The sequence below is a fragment of the Anopheles funestus genome, chromosome 2RL (genome assembly GCF_943734845.2).
Source record: "Anopheles funestus chromosome 2RL, idAnoFuneDA-416_04, whole genome shotgun sequence".
In the NCBI taxonomy this organism is placed as follows: domain Eukaryota; kingdom Metazoa; phylum Arthropoda; class Insecta; order Diptera; family Culicidae; genus Anopheles; species Anopheles funestus.
Genome location: NC_064598.1, coordinates 61213431 through 61232162, shown reverse-complemented (window position 1 = coordinate 61232162; position 18732 = coordinate 61213431). Strand labels below are relative to the sequence as shown.

Below are 18732 nucleotides of genomic sequence, written 5' to 3'. Positions count from 1 at the left end.
ATCTCGATTACCCAGACAGCAAAAGTGACCAAATTTGATTTTCTTTTTTTTTTTTGTATAGCATTTGTTCATTTAAAAAGATCTCAGTTTGTTACAGCAATCGGCGATCGAACGCAACATTAAACGAACAAGGATCAAATAAAATGGCAACTGTTGATTTCCATTCCAATGCATTCATCGTGAACATTCTGCGTAATCAGTCCAGCAAATAGTTCACCACAGTATTCAACTTTGTACTGAAAACGTTCTGACAACGATGGAAAATAAACAGTCAAAACATCAGGCAAACACACCCCCATGCACAGCAGAACGCACACAGCTTGAAGCAAAGTTCCGAGTGGGTGAACTCAGTAGTAGTGATTCAAGCGAAGAGCAAGAACGAGGAAGGTCTAATTGCAGACAAGATGCAGACTTTGTAGAAATCAGTGGTTGGTGAAAAAAATCGTGAATCAAATCAATTGCCAGCTTTGTTCGCTGTTATCTCACTGTGTCGTAAATATTCCATTTGTGTATTGGCTTGTGTGCGTTGAGAAAGAATGGTACTTTGGGCCGAGAATAGTTTCCGGACCAATTCCATGTTACCTCGGTGGTAAAGCATACGCACGTACCACACGCGTATTGTGTATGCAAGGTGGATGCATGAGTGAGACCCGTGATTGTGTAGCGTGAAATAGATAGTGAAAAAAACGACAACAAATGGAGCTGTCGGTGCATTATTCATCTGGAAGAGATTAATCGCAGCTATTTAAGTACCCTGACGATTAATGCGATTCGAAAGAAAATGTTATTGATTATGTCATGGTTTGGTCGTCCGTCGTAGTACGGTGAAAACAGTACAGAATTCGTAAATTCTGCAAAATAACCTGTGCCCATGGTGCATTGCTGTAAAAATTAGAAGTGTTCGAATTTCCTTCCAGGGTGTACATTCTGCAAACAATCACGCCAAGCCAGGTACGTACGACTTGCAAGATATATACGACTATAATTTATCCAAGTGGGCAATGCTGCGCCTCTCGCACACACTGCTCCGGCAAAGGATACCAATTGCCGTAAAAACACTTGATAAATGGCCCTGTAGCCTCGTAAAACCGCCCTCCCTGTACCCGCAGTCGTCGGTCCTTTCAGAATGAGGACGCAATCGTTTTTGGTACAGCGGAAAGAAGGCAAAAAACCCATCTCCCAAACTAATGAATGCAGTGTGGATAAAATGGATGAAAACTTTTTCCTTTTGGCTGGAGCTCAATTGATATTCTATTTCGCCGTCAACCGACCACTCCGACGAACCAGCGATTGTTTCGCTGGCGAACGTGAAGAATTTGTTAAACGCATTTTTTCCTCTTTGGGGTTCAGGAAAGGAAACTCGCCTTTCCGTTCATTATTATGTTCTCCGACTGTGTCTTCTTCTCCGTCTATGCATATCCCGTTCGAAAATAGATCCTTTCCAAAAGTTCGAGCAGCGTAGAAATGGGAAAAATTTATGATTATTTGATCAGTGTTTTATTTTTTAATTTATGTAAATAATTCTTTATTGCACGTTTCAAAGCAGTTCGACTGCGTGTGCGAGAGTGCGAGCGATTGTGCTCGCCTGCCGTGATGTTGGGCAGATATCTCGTTTGTTCTTGCACAGGTAAAGGTGCGTATAAAAAGGAAGGTTTTATTGGCACACCACACACTGGCCTGCTGGGACCGTATAATCGTATAACACCGCCTGTAGTGGTGTAGGTGACATAAACACAGCTCTTGTTACGTTAGCGCGAAAAGGAGGGAGCGAAGCGCAGAGTGTGGCTGCATTCAGTAAAATGGGATGGTGTGGTATGCGTGACTTGCGATAGTAAAATACACACCGGTCGTTATTTGTAATGGGTTAGAACGAGAGGGTAGAAGAATGAAATGGAACCGTTTTTTTCCAAAGGTAGCGAGCTTAACGAGCGGAACGAGATGGGTAGAGTATTAATTTTCTACCCATACCAACGCACAGCGCATGAAATATGAGAGAATTTCCTCTGCTCAAACGACGGACGGATGCTATATGCGTGTGTGATGCTCGAATGTCACTTTTCTCGATTGTCTGTCAAGCAGCGGGTTGTTTTCATTTGTTTGTTTGTCAATGATTAAGGCCGAATCTGATGCCCCCCGGTTACTCCCTGGGCCGATCTTTACTGGCATGGAAGATAGTTGTTGTAGCCCCAGAGAAGGCCGATTCGTTGCTCCTGAGTTATCAACCTATTTTTCCCCAGTTGCTGCTGTATCGCACAACAGCAAAAAAGGTCCTACCGCAGCAACCGTGTTATTATGTCCAATAACGTTCACCGGTCCGCACTGCGCATGTCCCAATAATATCCGACTTGACAGATATTAATTGCTTTGAAGTTGGCCAACAATAGAGAATAAATTGAATTCAAAATTTCAAATTCAATTATGTATGCTTTTTCCTAGGCGTGTCTGGGAGTACCTTAAGCACAAGGCGTGGGGACTGCCACTCGCTGCTTCTAGTCTGTAAAAACCGCAGTGAACCGACGACTGGCAGCGGAAGAAGAAACGGAAAGCCTTCAATTCCCCGGATGGACTTTAGGAAAATGTTTTGAAACGGCCAAGTGGCCTTCTTTGCCTGGGACGATCCGAAGCAACATCTAGTAGAGAACGAACGAACCGAAAAAGTGGCTAACCGATTCATGAAGATTTATTTTTTAATAATACACGGTACGTTAATTTAACGATCTCCCCAGACCCAGGGTTCGGCCGACATTTTGTTCCATTTCTCGACCAACCCATTTCATGCAATGATTGAGATAAATTCAAGAATAACGATCGGCGCACACGGTCTGGAAAGCCACCTGCGTCCCAAAAAAAATGGGTCCATCCGTCGCAGGTGATAGCGAGCAATGGCTGTAGTGATAGAATGAGATAAAAAACAAAGGAGAGAGATTAAAATTAAGAGAAAGAGTGAGAGAGATGCAATGTTTGCTTTTATGCTTTTCACCAATACCTTGACGCATTCTGTCTGTTTCACCGGTGTGTACCCTACCCCATGTCTGTACCATCTGTGGAAGGAAGCTGACTGAGAACATTTGAAGGCTGAGACGGGGAATCTATTATCGCGCAGTGGACCCGGCTTGTATTGCATACTTTTGGATTTGTATGTTATGCTATGTTTATGTTAGGATGCTTGTCCTTTTCCAGTTGCGAAGCACACAGGCTAGCAAATTTCGTTATGCGTACGTGTATGTATCTCGTGTCTGCTGTCTGTTTTTTGCGCCGATTAGAATTTGATATATGCATGCGTTTACCTGAACAAAAAAGGAATGCATTCGAGGGCCCGCTAGTGCTAAACCAAAATCGAACCAGTCATGCCGTTCTGTTGTTGTTTGATGAGATGTTTCTTCTAGATTCCGTTGTTAAGCTGGATTACTGAACTGTTCTAAACGCATTAATGAAACGATTTACTTGGAGCAACCACCTCCCTGGCAGCTTCTTGAAAAGGAGAACTGATATAAAAAATCGACTCGGTGTGTGTCGTCCGTTTTCTCACACACTCGCAAACGACGGAGGGTTTGTGTGCGATCAAATGATAGCTTTTAATCTTTGACATACACAAATGGGTTTTTATTTCCCTTTCGCTACACACCCTGGTTACGACAGGCGATGTTGGTTGTTTAGTTAGCAGCATGCTGCGATGGATTTTCTCGCTCGCAATAATGCGCTGTACCGTAGCTCTCTCCTTCTTTCTCTCTCGCCTTAGAACAAAACTGGAGGCTCTACAGAGACGGCATAGTGCAAACAGTTGAAACAGGGACAGAAGAACACGAGGTGAACGACGGAAGGATGAGAAGAACATGTGTTTACAATGCCCACGGACGAACTCCATCCGTGCTAACAACAGCCGTTCGTTCGTAAGGTTGGGATCGCAGGAAGAGCATAAAAAAGTAGTGCCCAGCATGATCCTGTGGACGTAGGGAAACCGTAGATGAAGATGACGATGATGATAGGTTCTTTCTGCACCACCTTTATTCGGTTTCTCCTCCCGTATGGACTGGTCGGTATTTATGTCGATTAGCCGAATCATCGAAAAATGACGTTCACCTTTTGCTACACATTTTTACTCTCGAAACCATTACGTTGTTCGTTATATTACCATCATCTACGTTCTATATTACCTACGGTTCCGGTATGTTTTTAAACAAAATGTGTTGTGGAAAACAAAATGTCTTTCCCAATGCAAAAATGTCTTAAAACGTTTGAACGAAGTCGTTTAAATTGCGCAAAAAGCGAAACCAATCGAAATTGTACCTTCGTTTTGTTTTCGACGGTATTTCCACCCAACAATAAGAATAAGGGAAAAATCCTAAAGAAACATTCAATCGATTCCTCATCAAACAACATTTGTTGGTTTAAATGGGTTTTACGTTGCCGTAGTGTGCTAACTCTCTTCGCACTGTAGCGTGGAACCAAAAAACGCGCTTGTTTTCCCTAAGTTTCCCATGTAAACATCAACTGCGCCGTCGCAATGCAATTTGAACCGTCTATAAATGCTCTCGCGGATCCATCCGGACGTTCTTTTCGATCCTTCTTTCCTCTGCTCGTGCTATTTCGCCTTCCTTATCCCGCAAACCGTCGTCCGCCGCCCGTCATCGACCATATGGAAAGGGAGAGAAACGTGTGAATGCGTCTCCAATGCTCACGTCGCCGCCTACTCGATGTTGCCAGAAGAGGCCTCCGGAGCCGGATTTCGGCTCAACTTCTTTGCCTCATGAGAGCTCATAAAAAGTAATATGCCTCCTAGCCTAGCTGTACGATACCCGATGGCTGGCGACTGGCTGCTGCTGCTGCTGCTGCTACTGCTAGTGAGCTCCTAGAATGACGATAGCGGAAGAAGTGCTCACACACATATCGGCCAAGAGGGGATATTCTTGCCGATGGTCCTGTGCGCGTCGCACACCATGCATGCCAGCATTCCAACTGGCGAAAGGATGATGATGATGACGGTGATGACGGTTCGACGGTGTGCACAACTACATAGGCGCTACGTACAAGTGGAAATTGAATCGGTCGAATCGAGCATAAAAAAGAAACCCTCGAATCGACGGCATATAGACTCATCTGTGTTGTCGGCAAGTAATCAAAGCACGAGTGAAAGAGAAGAGACCACCACTGGACTTGAACGATTACGATGACTACTTTAGATGTGTTTCGTAGGATGATGGGAACCGACCGAACCGACCGGGATTATTATTTTTGTGGAATGGCTGCTGCTCGATTATGGCTCGCATGGGGTTTTTTCGAGGCTGTGCAAGCCCGCGTACAGTCAGTCGATTGGACTGTCTCGTATAAAGAGAATACTTCGCTTTGCTGGGGGTACCTTCTGCGGGTACACTAGCCCAGTAACTTCGTCTTTCCTTCGAACAACTCGTTACTACAGCAACATTCCGTGGCAACGCGTGTTGCAAGAACAAACCGGGCAAGCGAGGGCGCCGTTCAGTTCATTGCGTTATATATGTATGTACGTGCTTTATTACAATTAAAAAATAATAGTATTACATGTGCGCGACGACACCATCAGGACGTTACCATTCCATGGCACGTGGAAAATTGACATTTTGGACAATACATTTTGGTTCGCTCGATGCATGCCACACTCCCCAGAGTGGTTGGAGTGGCCAACAGATGGAAATCGTTGCGCTGTACGATGGTTCCCTGTGACCATCAATAAAATTTGAAAAGCTTCCACCCCCTGCCCACCGGATGGATCGTCGCAGAAGTGCCGAGTGCTGTTTTCCGTGCCTTTTTCTGTTCTGAAATGACACTCCAGATAGTGAGTGGACCCCGTCACGCGACACCAACACACATAGGTGTATGGCTATGGGCGCAGCAGGAGCGTGGGGCAGTAAAAAAAAAACGTCGACGATAATCATATCTCAGTGCTCAATTTCTTCCACTTACAGCTGGTCGATTTTAGTAGATCGATTTTAGCTTAGGTACCATTACCTCTCCAGACCAGTTCGTAACGTGGTGCTCAAGTGGATTAACTTTGTAGTTGAGGAATGAAAAGATATGAACCAATTCAACTGTTACAAACGCACCAAAAGTAAACTGAAAGGGAGAAATTATTTTTACAACATTGTATAACTAATTTGCATTCTTAAAGCCATGCCGATATTTGACAGCATCGCGCTTCAAAACATAGCGTAAAATGAGATTTTTATCAATCATTTACTCGTTGCCTTCTAATCAATCATCGCTCCTGCTGTGTAATGCAATCTGTCGAGTGCGAGACTTTAATTTTATTTATTAGACAACCCAGTGACACAATGGTTAATCGAACAATGAATACCTCTTACTAGAGCCGTGAGGCGTGTTTCTAAACACACAATCTAATATTATAAGACTATTTGTTTAGTTATGTATGAATGCATGAGAATGTTTATTATATTTATGTTTTTTTTCCTTTTCAAATAATGATCAACAGTTTGGAGAGAGATCCTTTTTCTCTTGGAGTCGGTTAAACGAAGATACGCACCAACAGGATGAAGATCTCCAGGTACCCGTCATACCGTCGGATATCGAGGTTAAATAGGTTAACCACCTAAAAATTAAAAAAACACGCAAAATATAAACGAGGCAACACATAGACATAATTTGAGTGGTTTGTAGTAGTAAGCATCCATAAAAATCCTGCCCGAAGCTTGTTGTTTCGTTCCGTCGGGGTGGCGCTACAAAGAAGAAGCTGAATAATGTTTTACTGCAGCCGAGATCCTGTCAAAGCGTCCAACTGTAGTAAAAGTAGCAGCACATCGGCAAAGTCTCATGGACCTTATCACCAACCATACTCACTGCTGGACATTACCGCCCGTATTGTGGCCCAAAATGAACCGTTCCAGAAGATCGAGGAACGGTACGATCGAATTCCGGAACCGGTTCAAAGGCGCATTGTGTTTTGGTCCTTTCCACGCAATGAGAAGGATATCTGCATGTACAGTTCCTTGTCAAGGTGAGTGCAATAGTTTGGAACGTTTTGGTTGGTATTTGCTCTAATATCAAACTGATGAATTTGTATGTTGTTGTTCATTTCCGCTCTGTAGAGTTTCTTCCATCAACTCGGTGGAATCGCAAAGCCTTAGTTTCTGCACTGGATTGAAATTGGTTGAAACGGGCTGTGTGGAGAACGTTCTTCAGGTTGGCTTCCATCTAAGTGGTATCGTTTGGTCACACCCACCGAACCAAATCGAACGCTACAACAGCGGCCATAATGCAGCCGGCACGTCTTCCGGAAGCCGCAATAATGAACTAGGGTATCCACTGCCACCGGCGAACCAGAATCTTTACAACAATTACCATCATCATAACCATCATCAGCAACAGCCACACCATCATCATCATGCACATCAGCACCACCCTGCTCACCATCATCACCACCAGCAGCAACAGCACCACCAGCATCAAAACCATCATGCTCCACCACTGTCACCACCACCGCCGGCACCAGCAATGGTGCATCAAGTGCAGCCGCAAGGTGCTGCTGCTGGTGGTGGTGGACCAGGACCGGGAGTCGGTATTCAAGTGGCTGCTGCGGCAGCTGTGGCCGCCGCGGCAGCTGCTGCCGCGGCAGTAGGCGTCCCACCGCCACCTGGTGGGGCCCATATGGTAGTAGTAGCACAACAGCCAATCGGTATGGCGGCCGCTCAGCAGCTGCCTCCAAATGGACAGCAGCCTTTCAACGGCGCGAATATGGATCATCGCGATGCATTTAATAACATTTCGATTGGTGGACAGGGCGCTTCTAATGGTACAGGATTAGAGGAAAATAAGAAATTCAAAGTATCCGTCAGTTTCGATCGGTAGGTATTGCGTTCCATCAACACACACCCACACACGTTTATCAAGTTTAGACTAATATTTCCCTTATCTATTACAGCTGCAAAATTACATCCGTGACGTGCAGCTGTGATACAAAGGATATATTCTGGTGCCATCACGTGGTCGCCTTAGCATTGTACCGAATACGAAATGCTGATTCGGTGAAACTACGAGTTCCTATATCCGAGACCTTGCTCCAGATGAACCGACAACAGTTGCAAAAATTCATCCAATATCTGATCGCCGAACATCACACAGAAGTGTTACCGACGGCTCAGCGCCTGGCGGATGAGATACTGCAGCAGCGCTCGGAGATTAATTCCATCTGTGGTGCACCAGATCCTACCGCTGGCGCATCCAAGGATGACGACCATTCGTGGCATCTGGATGAAACGCAGGTATGCGAGGCGGTCAAGACATATCTCGGGCAGGGTAGCTACTATTATAGTAGTAAACATTTGAATTCACTGTTCGGCAAAGTGCGAGAAATGTTACGTGCACAAGACTCGAATGGTGCCCGCATGCTGACACTTATTACGGAGCAGTTCCTAAGCGATCCTCGACTGGTGCTATGGAAAAACCATGGCACACCGATGACGGAAAAATGTCGCCAACTGTGGGATCAACTCGGTGCCTTGTGGGTGTGCATAGTGTTGAATCCGAAATCATCACACGCCGAGCGGATGCACTGGAAATCGCTGCTAGAGAAGTGGTCAAAAAGTGATGTGTGCCCACAGGAGGACCCGGACTTGCGGACGTCTCCCTCGTCCAGCCGCGAGAGCGTACGTGATAGATCGAATCGTGAAAGAGAGCGCGACCGAAATAGATTCTTTCGTGAGAATAACCTACGCAATATGATGTACTACAATCACCATCATCAGCCACACCAACACCAACAACAGCACAATAATCAACCAAACGGTGGTGGTGGTGGTGGCGGCCACGACAATACAAATCGCAATCATTTCAATCATCGCTACGGTGCAATGAAGCATCGCAACGGAGATAATCCGAATCGAGGTGGAAATAATCAACATAACGACCAGTACGATAGCTCCGAGACGGACTCCGATTCCGATGATGAAATGGATGATGCGAACGAAGATGAGGGTGCTGGTAACAACGGGCAAGACGACGAGGAAGACGGCAATGAGAATGGTGAAGCGATTAACGATCACGACGATGAAGACGATCACCATCATGACGATGAAGAAGCCGAAAGGCGCAGAGACCACGACAATGGTATGGAGGAAGATGTAGTCGATCAAGTGCACAATATTCTGCAGGATATTAACTTTGCTGATGGAGCGGAGCCCGGTCCTAGTAGGAAGCATCGTGATGAAGATGGAGAGGTACGAGACTTCATGAACCTTAACCTGATGAACGTTCCGGAGGAAGAACATCGGTTGCCTGAAATGATGCCAGAAAATGACGATAGCTCACGAGAGTCGATGGATGTTGATGGGGCTGGCATCGGTGCCTCGTCGTCCAGCGGTGTCAGAGTGGGTAGAGTGAGTGGCACCGGCAGCAACGGTGGTGCTGGTGGTAGCTCCAAATCTGGTGCAGGTAGTGTAGGCTTCTTTCAGAGTCCGTGCATCTGTGGGGAGGATAAATGCGAATGCAATCGACCAGTATTTTTGGACGATATAAAGCCGAAGAAATTTTTCGATTGTGTCGCAGCGGCAACCGCTGGTAGTGGTGTATCCATACCAGCCAGTGTTAGTGCGCGTAATTTCGATGTGAACGAGGATGCCAACCAGGATTGCATTGAGCTATCGAAGGATATCAATTTGACGGTCACAAGTGGAACGTCTACGTCCGGCACATTGAAAATGCGTTCGAACGACGAAGCAATAGAAACGATTACCGGTGCTTCTTTCTCGTCCTCGTCCTCCTCCTCCTCTTCCTCCTCATCGAATTCGTCGATTTTAACAATGGTTGATGACCACCAGAAAGAGGTAGAACTGGACTTTGAAAAACCCGGTCCCTCCGGGTTGAGTCATCGCCGTATCATCCCTACAGAAGTAGATACGAATCCCTCTTCCGGAATGTCTTCCAACTCAGGTTTAAATAATGATGCTCCGCGCATGACACACGATGAATGCGATGAATGTGAAGAGCAAGGTAAAGACAAATCCGCGTGCAAAAAGTCAGAGGAAGACGACGATGAAGCAGGACCAAGCACGATGTCATCGTCCAATGTGGTTAAGAAATCGAAGGAATCAACAAAGGACGATGCGGATGACATGGATCTAGACCCGGAAGCTGGACCTAGCTCGAGGCGCATTAGCACGGAAGATGGATCTGCTGTGGCCGGTGGTTCAGGACTGAACGGAAATGTGTCAGTGGAAGTACGAGTAAAACCGGTCAATGTTGGTGACGGAAACGCGGCTGGTAGCGGACGTCCATGTAAGAGGCTGAAGCTAAACAACGGTTCATGGGTCAGTAAAAATGGTAACAAAACACCACGCACCATTTTCCATAAAGCGCTCGATGCAGTGAACATGTCATGGGAAAATGAACACCTGAAACGCATACTAGAGTCTGACAGTTATAAGCTTTCCAGTCGCAATTCTGTGCAAATTGCCGGTTCTAGTAAGGCTCCGGTAGCAAACCACCCGAGCGTTAAGTCTAACTTCAACGCTAATGGTCAGCCATTATGGCACGAGAAGATTTCTATGACTGCAGCAAGAATCGATTCGTTGCGTTCGCATGGACACATGGAAGCCGCTCTCAGATTGTCGGTAAGCGTTGTGCGAACGATGCGTGAAATTCAACGCGAGGCACAAGCGCTATGGCTTCGCCATAAACCAAAGTTACCTTCCTCTCAGGCAAGTTCTAGTGAACAGCCTGTTCCAGGGCCTTCTAATTCTGGATCGGGTTCTTCAAATGCAGGATCGCGCTGTAATTGTGGGCCTCCGAAGGTTGCCCCAGCAGAATCGACAACGTGTAGGAAAGAGTCCAACGCTACTAAACATATGCATCATTCCCTGTTACCCCCTCCGCCACCTCCGATGCCACCGTCGGCTTCCTCTTCAATTCAGCAACAGCAAATTATCCAGCAACAACATCAGCAGCAACATGCCAATCAGCATCACCATCAGCATTTGTTGCAGCAACAGCAGCAACATCAACCCCAGGCATCTACATCCTCAGGAATAAAGGCTGGATGTCAGTGCCAGTCGCACCGTCATCAGTCTCAAAGTTCTGCGCCACACTTTCCCATTCCACCGCCTGCCTCAATAATGCCGGATCTACATGCACCCCATGCACCCCCCGTGCCGGCAATGAAAAAGGATTGTTCCAAATGTATTCAAATTAAATGTTACTACGAATCCGTTGGTTCTGGTGCATCTTCACTCAAGCATAATGGTCAACCCGTGGCTGGTCCTTCGCACGCCGGTGTCAGCAGCAGTCATCATAGTCACCATCCGGCTCCTCCAGTACCGCCAATGTCTTCGGCTTCGGCTGCTGTCTCCCAGCAGCAACGTATTCATCGCAATTCAAGTGGGATGATATGCAGCTCGGCCAAGTGCAATCACTTCATTGCCGGTCCAAGTGGTACTGGTATGATGCAGCCGCAGCCTCCACATGACCTGTATCGTAAAATACCGCATTGCTCTACAAGCTCATCGCAGCAACCGCAAGTGAATCAGGCACAGCAGCCTCACTGTAGTCGTGATTTTCGGTACATGAAGTACCCAAATGTTCCACCAAACCATCAACACCATCACCATAACCATCATCATCAACACCATCATCATCATCACTCCCACCAACAACAACAGAATCATCAGCAACAGCTTCATAATCAGCACCACGCATCCACGGGAGCAGGAATGATCCTTCCAGTAGGAATTCGCCATCCACCTCCAGCTTGTCCAGTACCGGGCCCATCGACATCTCGAACGCACGGCCCTGTCGTGGTTTCCGATCCGTCGATGTCCGCTACAAGCACACAGTCGTCAGTCACAGTAACAACGGTCTCATCACAAACCACCTCCGGCAGCTCAACTACTGGTGGTCCAATTGTAACCTCTGCTTCGACATCTGCTTCGACATCGAAGTCTTCCTCCGCTTCTTCCTCTGCATCATTTCAAACGAAGTGTAACTGTCCAATCCATAAGGAGGATAATTTTCCACCACCACCGAGTCAAAGCCACTCAACAACGCAAGCACCATGTCATCCACCACAAGATGCCAACGTTGGACTACCATCCATGAGCACAACGGTGTCATGCTGCGTAAAACCCATTTGTTGTTCTTTGGCGATGGCTCAGCATCATGCACAACACAAACCGCAAGCACCACTACCTGGACCATCGTACGTTCCGTCTTCAGGAATATCAGCGACCTGTAGCGGATGTGCGATGCATGCCAGCGGGTCTCAATCAGCAATATACAACAATGGTGGACTGTACGGGATGCCAGGACCTTCCTCTTCCTCGTCTGTTTCGTCTGCACACGGTCAACATGCACAATCGTTGCCTTCAAGCTCGATGTCGAAACCCTTTGATCGATCGCTAATGGGATCGTTTAGTGGTACCGACTGCGATATGATGTCCGTACAACATCATCAACATAAGGACGATTGTCCCATGGCACTTGGGAAGCACAAAAATTCCATACCCGGTGTAGTTGGAGGCAACGGATCTGGTAATAATAGTAATTGTACCAACAGCTCTTTTAATGCTCCACAAGCCGGTCCGAGTCGATCAAGTGGTTCGAGCGGATCTTCAAGCTCCACGATAACGTCATCTGCTCTTCTTGAACCTATAAAAGTGAACCGGAAGCCAAACTGCCTTTCAAAATGCATCGATTGTAGCGTGGGATGCGATGTAGAATTTCCACTTGACGCTATTGCGTGCATTTTCGACTGTCTGACGGAGGCATCTTTAATACCGGAAGCAGTTACTATGCAAATGAATGAAATGAGCCGCATGGCGTATGATGCCGGCAATGGCGGTGCAGCTGGTGGTCCCGGTGGCAATGGCGCTGGAGCTGCAGCACCGGAGGATGTTAACATTATCGCTCCAAAATATCGCCACCTTCCCATAACGGATTCAGCTGACAGACACGAGACGTATTTGACGCTCGCGTTTGAAGCGGCCATTCTGGCGTTAAGTAAACAGCGTATCATGCCTCACGGATTGTATGCGCAACATGTCATCTGCAAGCAACAGGACCAATTGATACAACGACTGCGCAGCATTGATCTTGACTCGGTGCTGGTGGGCATTTTGCGGAAACTTAGCGTGCAACTGCTGGATGGTGGCCCAACGAGTGGTTTGGGCGAGATGATACATCCCGAGTCGGTGCCGATGCACACGTTGGCTCGTTTTCTGTTTGCCTCGTTGCTGAATCAACATTCGGACCTAGCGTTTGAGATAGGACTGCGTGCAATGCGTTTCCCTATACTGGAGAATATTAACGAGGGTGCTTCAGTGAACGGTATTGAGCTACAGCATAACAACTTCATGCATTCACCTTATCCGCGTTGGTGGACCCTAGGGCACTTGGAGACGCAACAGTGTTCACTCAGTTCGACAATGCTGAGTGCAGCCAAGGGTGATACGAAACGTTTGTCCGCTGTGCTACAGAATGCTCGACGAAACATACACAGCTCTTCACATCTGTTTAAGGTAAGGAGAACGTTTTTTTAAATCAAGAATGGAATTAAGTTTGTGAGCATTGTTTACAATTTTTGTTGTTGTGTTAAATAGCTCGCTCAAGATGCATTTCGCTTTGCTACGCCAGAAAATGGCCCACGCAGTCAAACGCTGCTCGGTGTGGCATTTGAATTGGGACTTCAGGTAATGCGCATGACACTCACGTGCCTAAATTGGCGTCGCCGTGAAATGGTTCGCTGGTTGGTAACCTGTGCGTCTCATGTCGGTATTGACGCTCTTATGTCCATTATGCAAAATTGGTAAGTAGAAACAAGAAATTACCAGCTTTATACCGATATTCTTTACCTTGTTGACTTTTATGCTTATTAGGTATCATCTATTTACGCCAACGGAAGCAACAGGGCCAGTTGCCACAACTATCATGTCACATTCGACGATCATGAGACTGAATCTTAATTTCCGTCAGCAGGACGAACTGTCCAACTGTGCCCGAACACTGGCATTACAATGTGCCACGAAGGATCCACCGAACTGTGCCCTGAATGCGCTGACGTTATGCGAGAACGACGCAATGGCCTTCGAAACAGCATATCATATAGTAATAGATGCTGCGACTCACATCATGACCTCTAGTCAACTGTTCACTATTGCTCGGTATGTAGCGACTAGTCGTAGTTCGTATTGTTCAATCTTTGGTACTGATTATATTGCTTGTTGGTATCTACAGATATATGGAACATCGGGGATATCCAGCACGTGCGTACAACTTGGCAATGCTCGCAATGAAAAATGTCCAACTGGCATATAATCAAGACACGCATCCAGCTATCAACGATATACATTGGGCGTGCGCATTATCTCACTCGCTAGGCAAGACAGAATTGTCCAAGATGATACCGTTAGTGATAAAGAACGTGCAATGTGCAACAGTGCTTTCGGATATACTAAGACGTTGCAGCGTTCCTACACCCGGGTTGCACAATTTTGGCGCTCACGGTGCAAGAGGTAAAAATACATTCTAGTTTGTTTAGCCACAGGTGTTGCAATAACTGTGATTACGCTTTAAACTGTAGGTAACAATTTGAGACAATGCATCAAGCTGAGCTACGATCGCGAGCCATTAAATCAGTTACTGGAAGCAGCTGTTTCGGCGTATGTCAATACTACACATTCGAGGTACTTGCACGAAAGGAAAGTTGGATACGAATAGTGTAACTAATGCATCTTGTCTGTTATTTCTTTTTTTTTCAGATTATCCCACATCTCGCCGCGCCATTATAGTGATTTCATAGATTTCCTCAGCAAAGCGCGCGACACATTCATGCTGGCGCGTGATGGACCGGCCCACTTTTCCCGCCTAATTGAAAACATTACAATAGCTTATAAGGGCAAGAAAAAGCTTGTTCGACAAGTTCGACAACGTTTTCAATTTGTGTAAAACAAAACAAAAAACAAACAACTACCGGGCGTGCATTGGCACCTTTGATTTTTGCATCAGGCAAACAAATGCGACATCATCGTTTTGGTTCGTTTATCCCAACTTTCAACAGTGATTAATATTGTATTAGCTAGGGTAATGAATTTCGATGCATCTTTTGTTGCATCTTCAGCTTCGCTTCGCGTTAGCATTCTTTAGAAGTAACATATTTTTCATTATCCAATTTGACAGCGGTAGTCGCCGTACCGTATCGGGGTGCGATGGATATAATGTAGATTTCGTGTGTAATCCAATCTTCCTGCCCTACATTACCTAACTAGTACTGATTCCCTGTTAGTAGACGTTAAGATTAGACAATGAGACAATGATTGTAGCAGTATTATAATGTTAAAAATTATCCGTTGTTTCTTTGCTCTTCTACAGCTCCATGTTTATCGTTTTTACTTTTTTATAATCTTGTGCTTATTTTGCTTGAGTGTTAGATTCATTTGTTATTTAAAGGCTTGTTTATACTGAAATCGTTTAATTTCATACAAAACGAATACTTTTACTTTGTCATTTTTTAACATTCAGTATGTTGTTTATTTTTATAGCGGCTTTGAGCTTTTAAATACTTTCGCCACAACTTTCTATTTGCTATTTCTCTTTCTCTCTTTGTATGCTCTCTTATTTATTTCCTCTAGGATTCTCTGTCCCCTCCTGCTTATGCCTGTTTTGTATTAGCTCACAATCCGGTACCAAGTGTACTCCTCCTGCTACGCTACAGTGCTTTATGGTGAACCATTAAATTTTCTCATTTTAGCCATACATTGATTTTTACGCACAAAATGAATTCTACTTGGAATTGATCTCAATTTATTGCATAAAACGCCACAGTCAAAGCAATACCCCAGCGTCCGATCATTGTCGGTAAACCCGTTTTTGGTTGCTGATTGGATGTGTATACAAAATGAAATGCACGGGCTTTTAGCTTGTTTTATGAAGAAGCTACAATTTTCCCAAACTGCTGATACAAAGAAATAGATAATTACGATACGAACGTTCGCGGATCTTAGTGGATTGAGTGATTGAATCAATATATATGCCAATCGATAAGAAATAATGATAGAAAGAGCGAGAGAGAAGCAGTTGAATAGCAACTAGTGAACCGAAACAGGATTGCCAAATACCAAATAAACCATAAGACGCAAACAATACCGCAACATGGCAGTCGACGTGTGATGCAACTAAAATGCGCAGGTATAAAGTTCTACATTAATACACATTTCAAATTAATCACATCATCTTAAAACCTTAATAGAGAAATGTAACAAAAGAGAGAGGAGACATCAGTTAGAAGCACACCAACACATTCACAAACAAGTAGCGATCTGTTAAGGTACGCAAATTAGATGATTAATCCCAAATGTATCGCATTTACGTTTACGTGCCACAAACAAAATCCCAGTAAACAACATTGTGTATAAAACGTAACTTTGTATAAAACAAATCAGGAGAGAGCGAGAGCGACGTGGTTTAAGCACGGGAATGCATGGGACAACAATGATTCAGAGAGATTAATGCAGTGAGATTTTGTTATAACTTTAGTAATGAACGTTAATTGTATGCAGGGACTGTTTTCGATATTTTTCGTTGGGCTTTTGTACTTTGTATTGGTTTGTAATTTTCTATTTTCTTAGTGTATATTTCACTGAAGTGAAACATTATCATTATTTTGTATCTACCTCCTAGTGATATAGAAGCATTTGTAACAAATCTTATTAAACTAAATCCGTTCCGTAGTCAAACAACAACAGCAAAAAAACGAAACAATTATAGCATACTAACCTAAGAATCCTGACGATAAATCACGATAATCAAACCCTTTGCGCGGAAACATGCATGCAGTGCGTCCGATTAGCTGAAAATTTTAATTCAACAAATGAAAAACTATTTCTTCAGGCAACGATTTTTCACATCAGACCCTTCTGAAGAGTGTTCGTCGAAGAATTTATTCAGGAAGACAACGTGCAATAGGTTTGAAGGTTTGGTTTTCGGCTCGGAGCAAGTGTAACCTAGCATCAGCCATTTCACGACAGTTTTGTTTTTCGTGCAGTAAAAAGTATTGTTTAAGCAACAACAGTAACAACATTGTATACTAAACATGTTTTATCAGTATTACGCAAAGACGCCACTAGTATAGATAGACAATAGAAGAATTGGCTTATCAGTTAACATAAACCACAAGCAAAGTAATTATAACTTGTTAAACGCAAAAGTATGGAGCTGTGACGGTGTAATGGATTACAAACATTTGCAAACTGCAAACCAGAAAGACTAGAGCTGCATTCTACACTATACGCACGAATATCTTTCCAAACATTGCTATGCTTGCAAGCGTTTTTCTTCAAACTAGGTTTAATGCATCGTGTGCTGCTGCGTATCGTTTCACCGGAACCGTGTCAACCGAGTTCCGAAAGGGTAGTGATATTGGATATCATTACATGCTTTCCACAACCGTGGGTTAAACAGTAACTAACTAACTAATAGCAATGATGCAATGATGGTAATAATCAAGAAGTAAAATAATGGTAATATGATAACGATAAATACATCAGTAAAAGCTTGAAATTGGCTGAACTAAAAATAAGAAATATTAACTTAACGTAGCAATAACAACGAGGCCGCCGTGTGTGTGATGCTGTAGAGCGCGAAAGTCAAACGTAAATATGTGGTCTCTCTTCTGTTATCAGACACCCATACACCCACACACACACACACACACACACACACACACGGTAAAACTATGCCAATGTAGAGAAAAGAGGGAAAATTTGCTAGACGATAGAAGAGAAGGTGTTTGTGGCTTAAATGTTGAGAGTGTAAGAAAATCTCAGGACTGGTAAAACATACTTGAATTAACAAATTAGGAAACTTATGCAAACTAGTAGAATATGTATTATGGCTGCAAACATAGAAAATATTCAAGCTTGTGTGTTCTTGCGCGTGTTATACAACAGAAAGCACGTCGAACACGTAACAGCCAAATAAGTCAAAAAACAGGAATAAATAAATGATTAAAATAAATGCATACACAAATTTCGTACTATTTGTATACATGATGCCGAAAGTAGCGATTTAAGCTTATTAATGCAAGATCATGTTAGTGGTGGAACATGTCAAAATGCTTTTTGTGATGTATCTGCTCACAGAAAACAAGAACATTTATTCTAAAACATTATGTTTGTGCAAAACATTAAGTTTAAACTTCGAAAGTTAGAATCTGATGTAATATGCCTTTATCGGTATAGTATTTGTGCATAAGTGACCAACAAAACATCTAACATGTGACAATGTACATTATTTGATTTAAAAAAAAAACATCCTGTACTGTATGGTGACATCCATTACATCTACTAAAAAGCCGAAATGGAAGTATTTTACGCTATTTCTTAGTTATAAGGAATAATAAAATAAGTTGCATGTGTTTCTATCCGAGATATCCAAAAGTATTGTTCTCCGGCTAGACACTTGTACACGTTCCCTTATTAAACCCCACTCTGTTTATCTTCGATTCACTATCAACGTACAAGTGACGAGCTAAAGCAGTAATCAGCATCAATTTTAAGTAGTTTGATGCCTGCCAGCATCGTGAACCTTTTGTGAATCACTACGATTTTGTAAGGTATGAAAATTATATCGTTTTTTATGCGGCCTTTCTTAAGAAGCACTAAAAATATGTATTTCTATTACAGCGTAGACAAAAGCCCAGTCCAACAAAACCGAAGTCTCAACTTTCCCCCTCTGTGAACCGACCCAAGGAACTGAAAAAAG

At 44.2% G+C, this 18732-nt stretch overlaps 1 protein-coding gene and 1 long non-coding RNA gene across 4 annotated transcripts; one reads left to right on the top strand and one right to left on the bottom strand.

Annotated features, from left to right (window-relative positions):
* Window positions 1-145: 145 nt before the first annotated feature.
* Window positions 146-17997, top strand: LOC125761635 (uncharacterized). Of its 3 annotated transcripts, none has more exons than XM_049422957.1 (9): window positions 146-951; window positions 6464-6985; window positions 7077-7832; window positions 7910-13493; window positions 13575-13780; window positions 13851-14135; window positions 14209-14486; window positions 14555-14657; window positions 14733-17997. In XM_049422957.1, the coding sequence occupies exons 2-9, from the start codon at window positions 6729-6731 to the stop codon at window positions 14917-14919; spliced, it is 7656 nt and encodes a 2551-aa protein (XP_049278914.1). In that variant the 5' UTR covers window positions 146-951; window positions 6464-6728; the 3' UTR covers window positions 14920-17997. The 3 variants fall into 3 exon arrangements, with proteins under 3 accessions (XP_049278914.1, XP_049278915.1, XP_049278916.1); XM_049422958.1 differs by lacking the exon at window positions 146-951 and adding an exon at window positions 4300-5493; XM_049422959.1 differs by lacking the exon at window positions 146-951 and adding an exon at window positions 5556-6082.
* LOC125761655 (uncharacterized) lies at window positions 2663-3869 on the bottom strand. Its single transcript, XR_007418135.1, has 2 exons — window positions 2987-3869; window positions 2663-2886 (listed from the first exon to the last, which is right to left on the bottom strand). It is a non-coding gene; the product is annotated as an uncharacterized LOC125761655 (long non-coding RNA).
* Window positions 17998-18732: the final 735 nt, after the last annotated feature.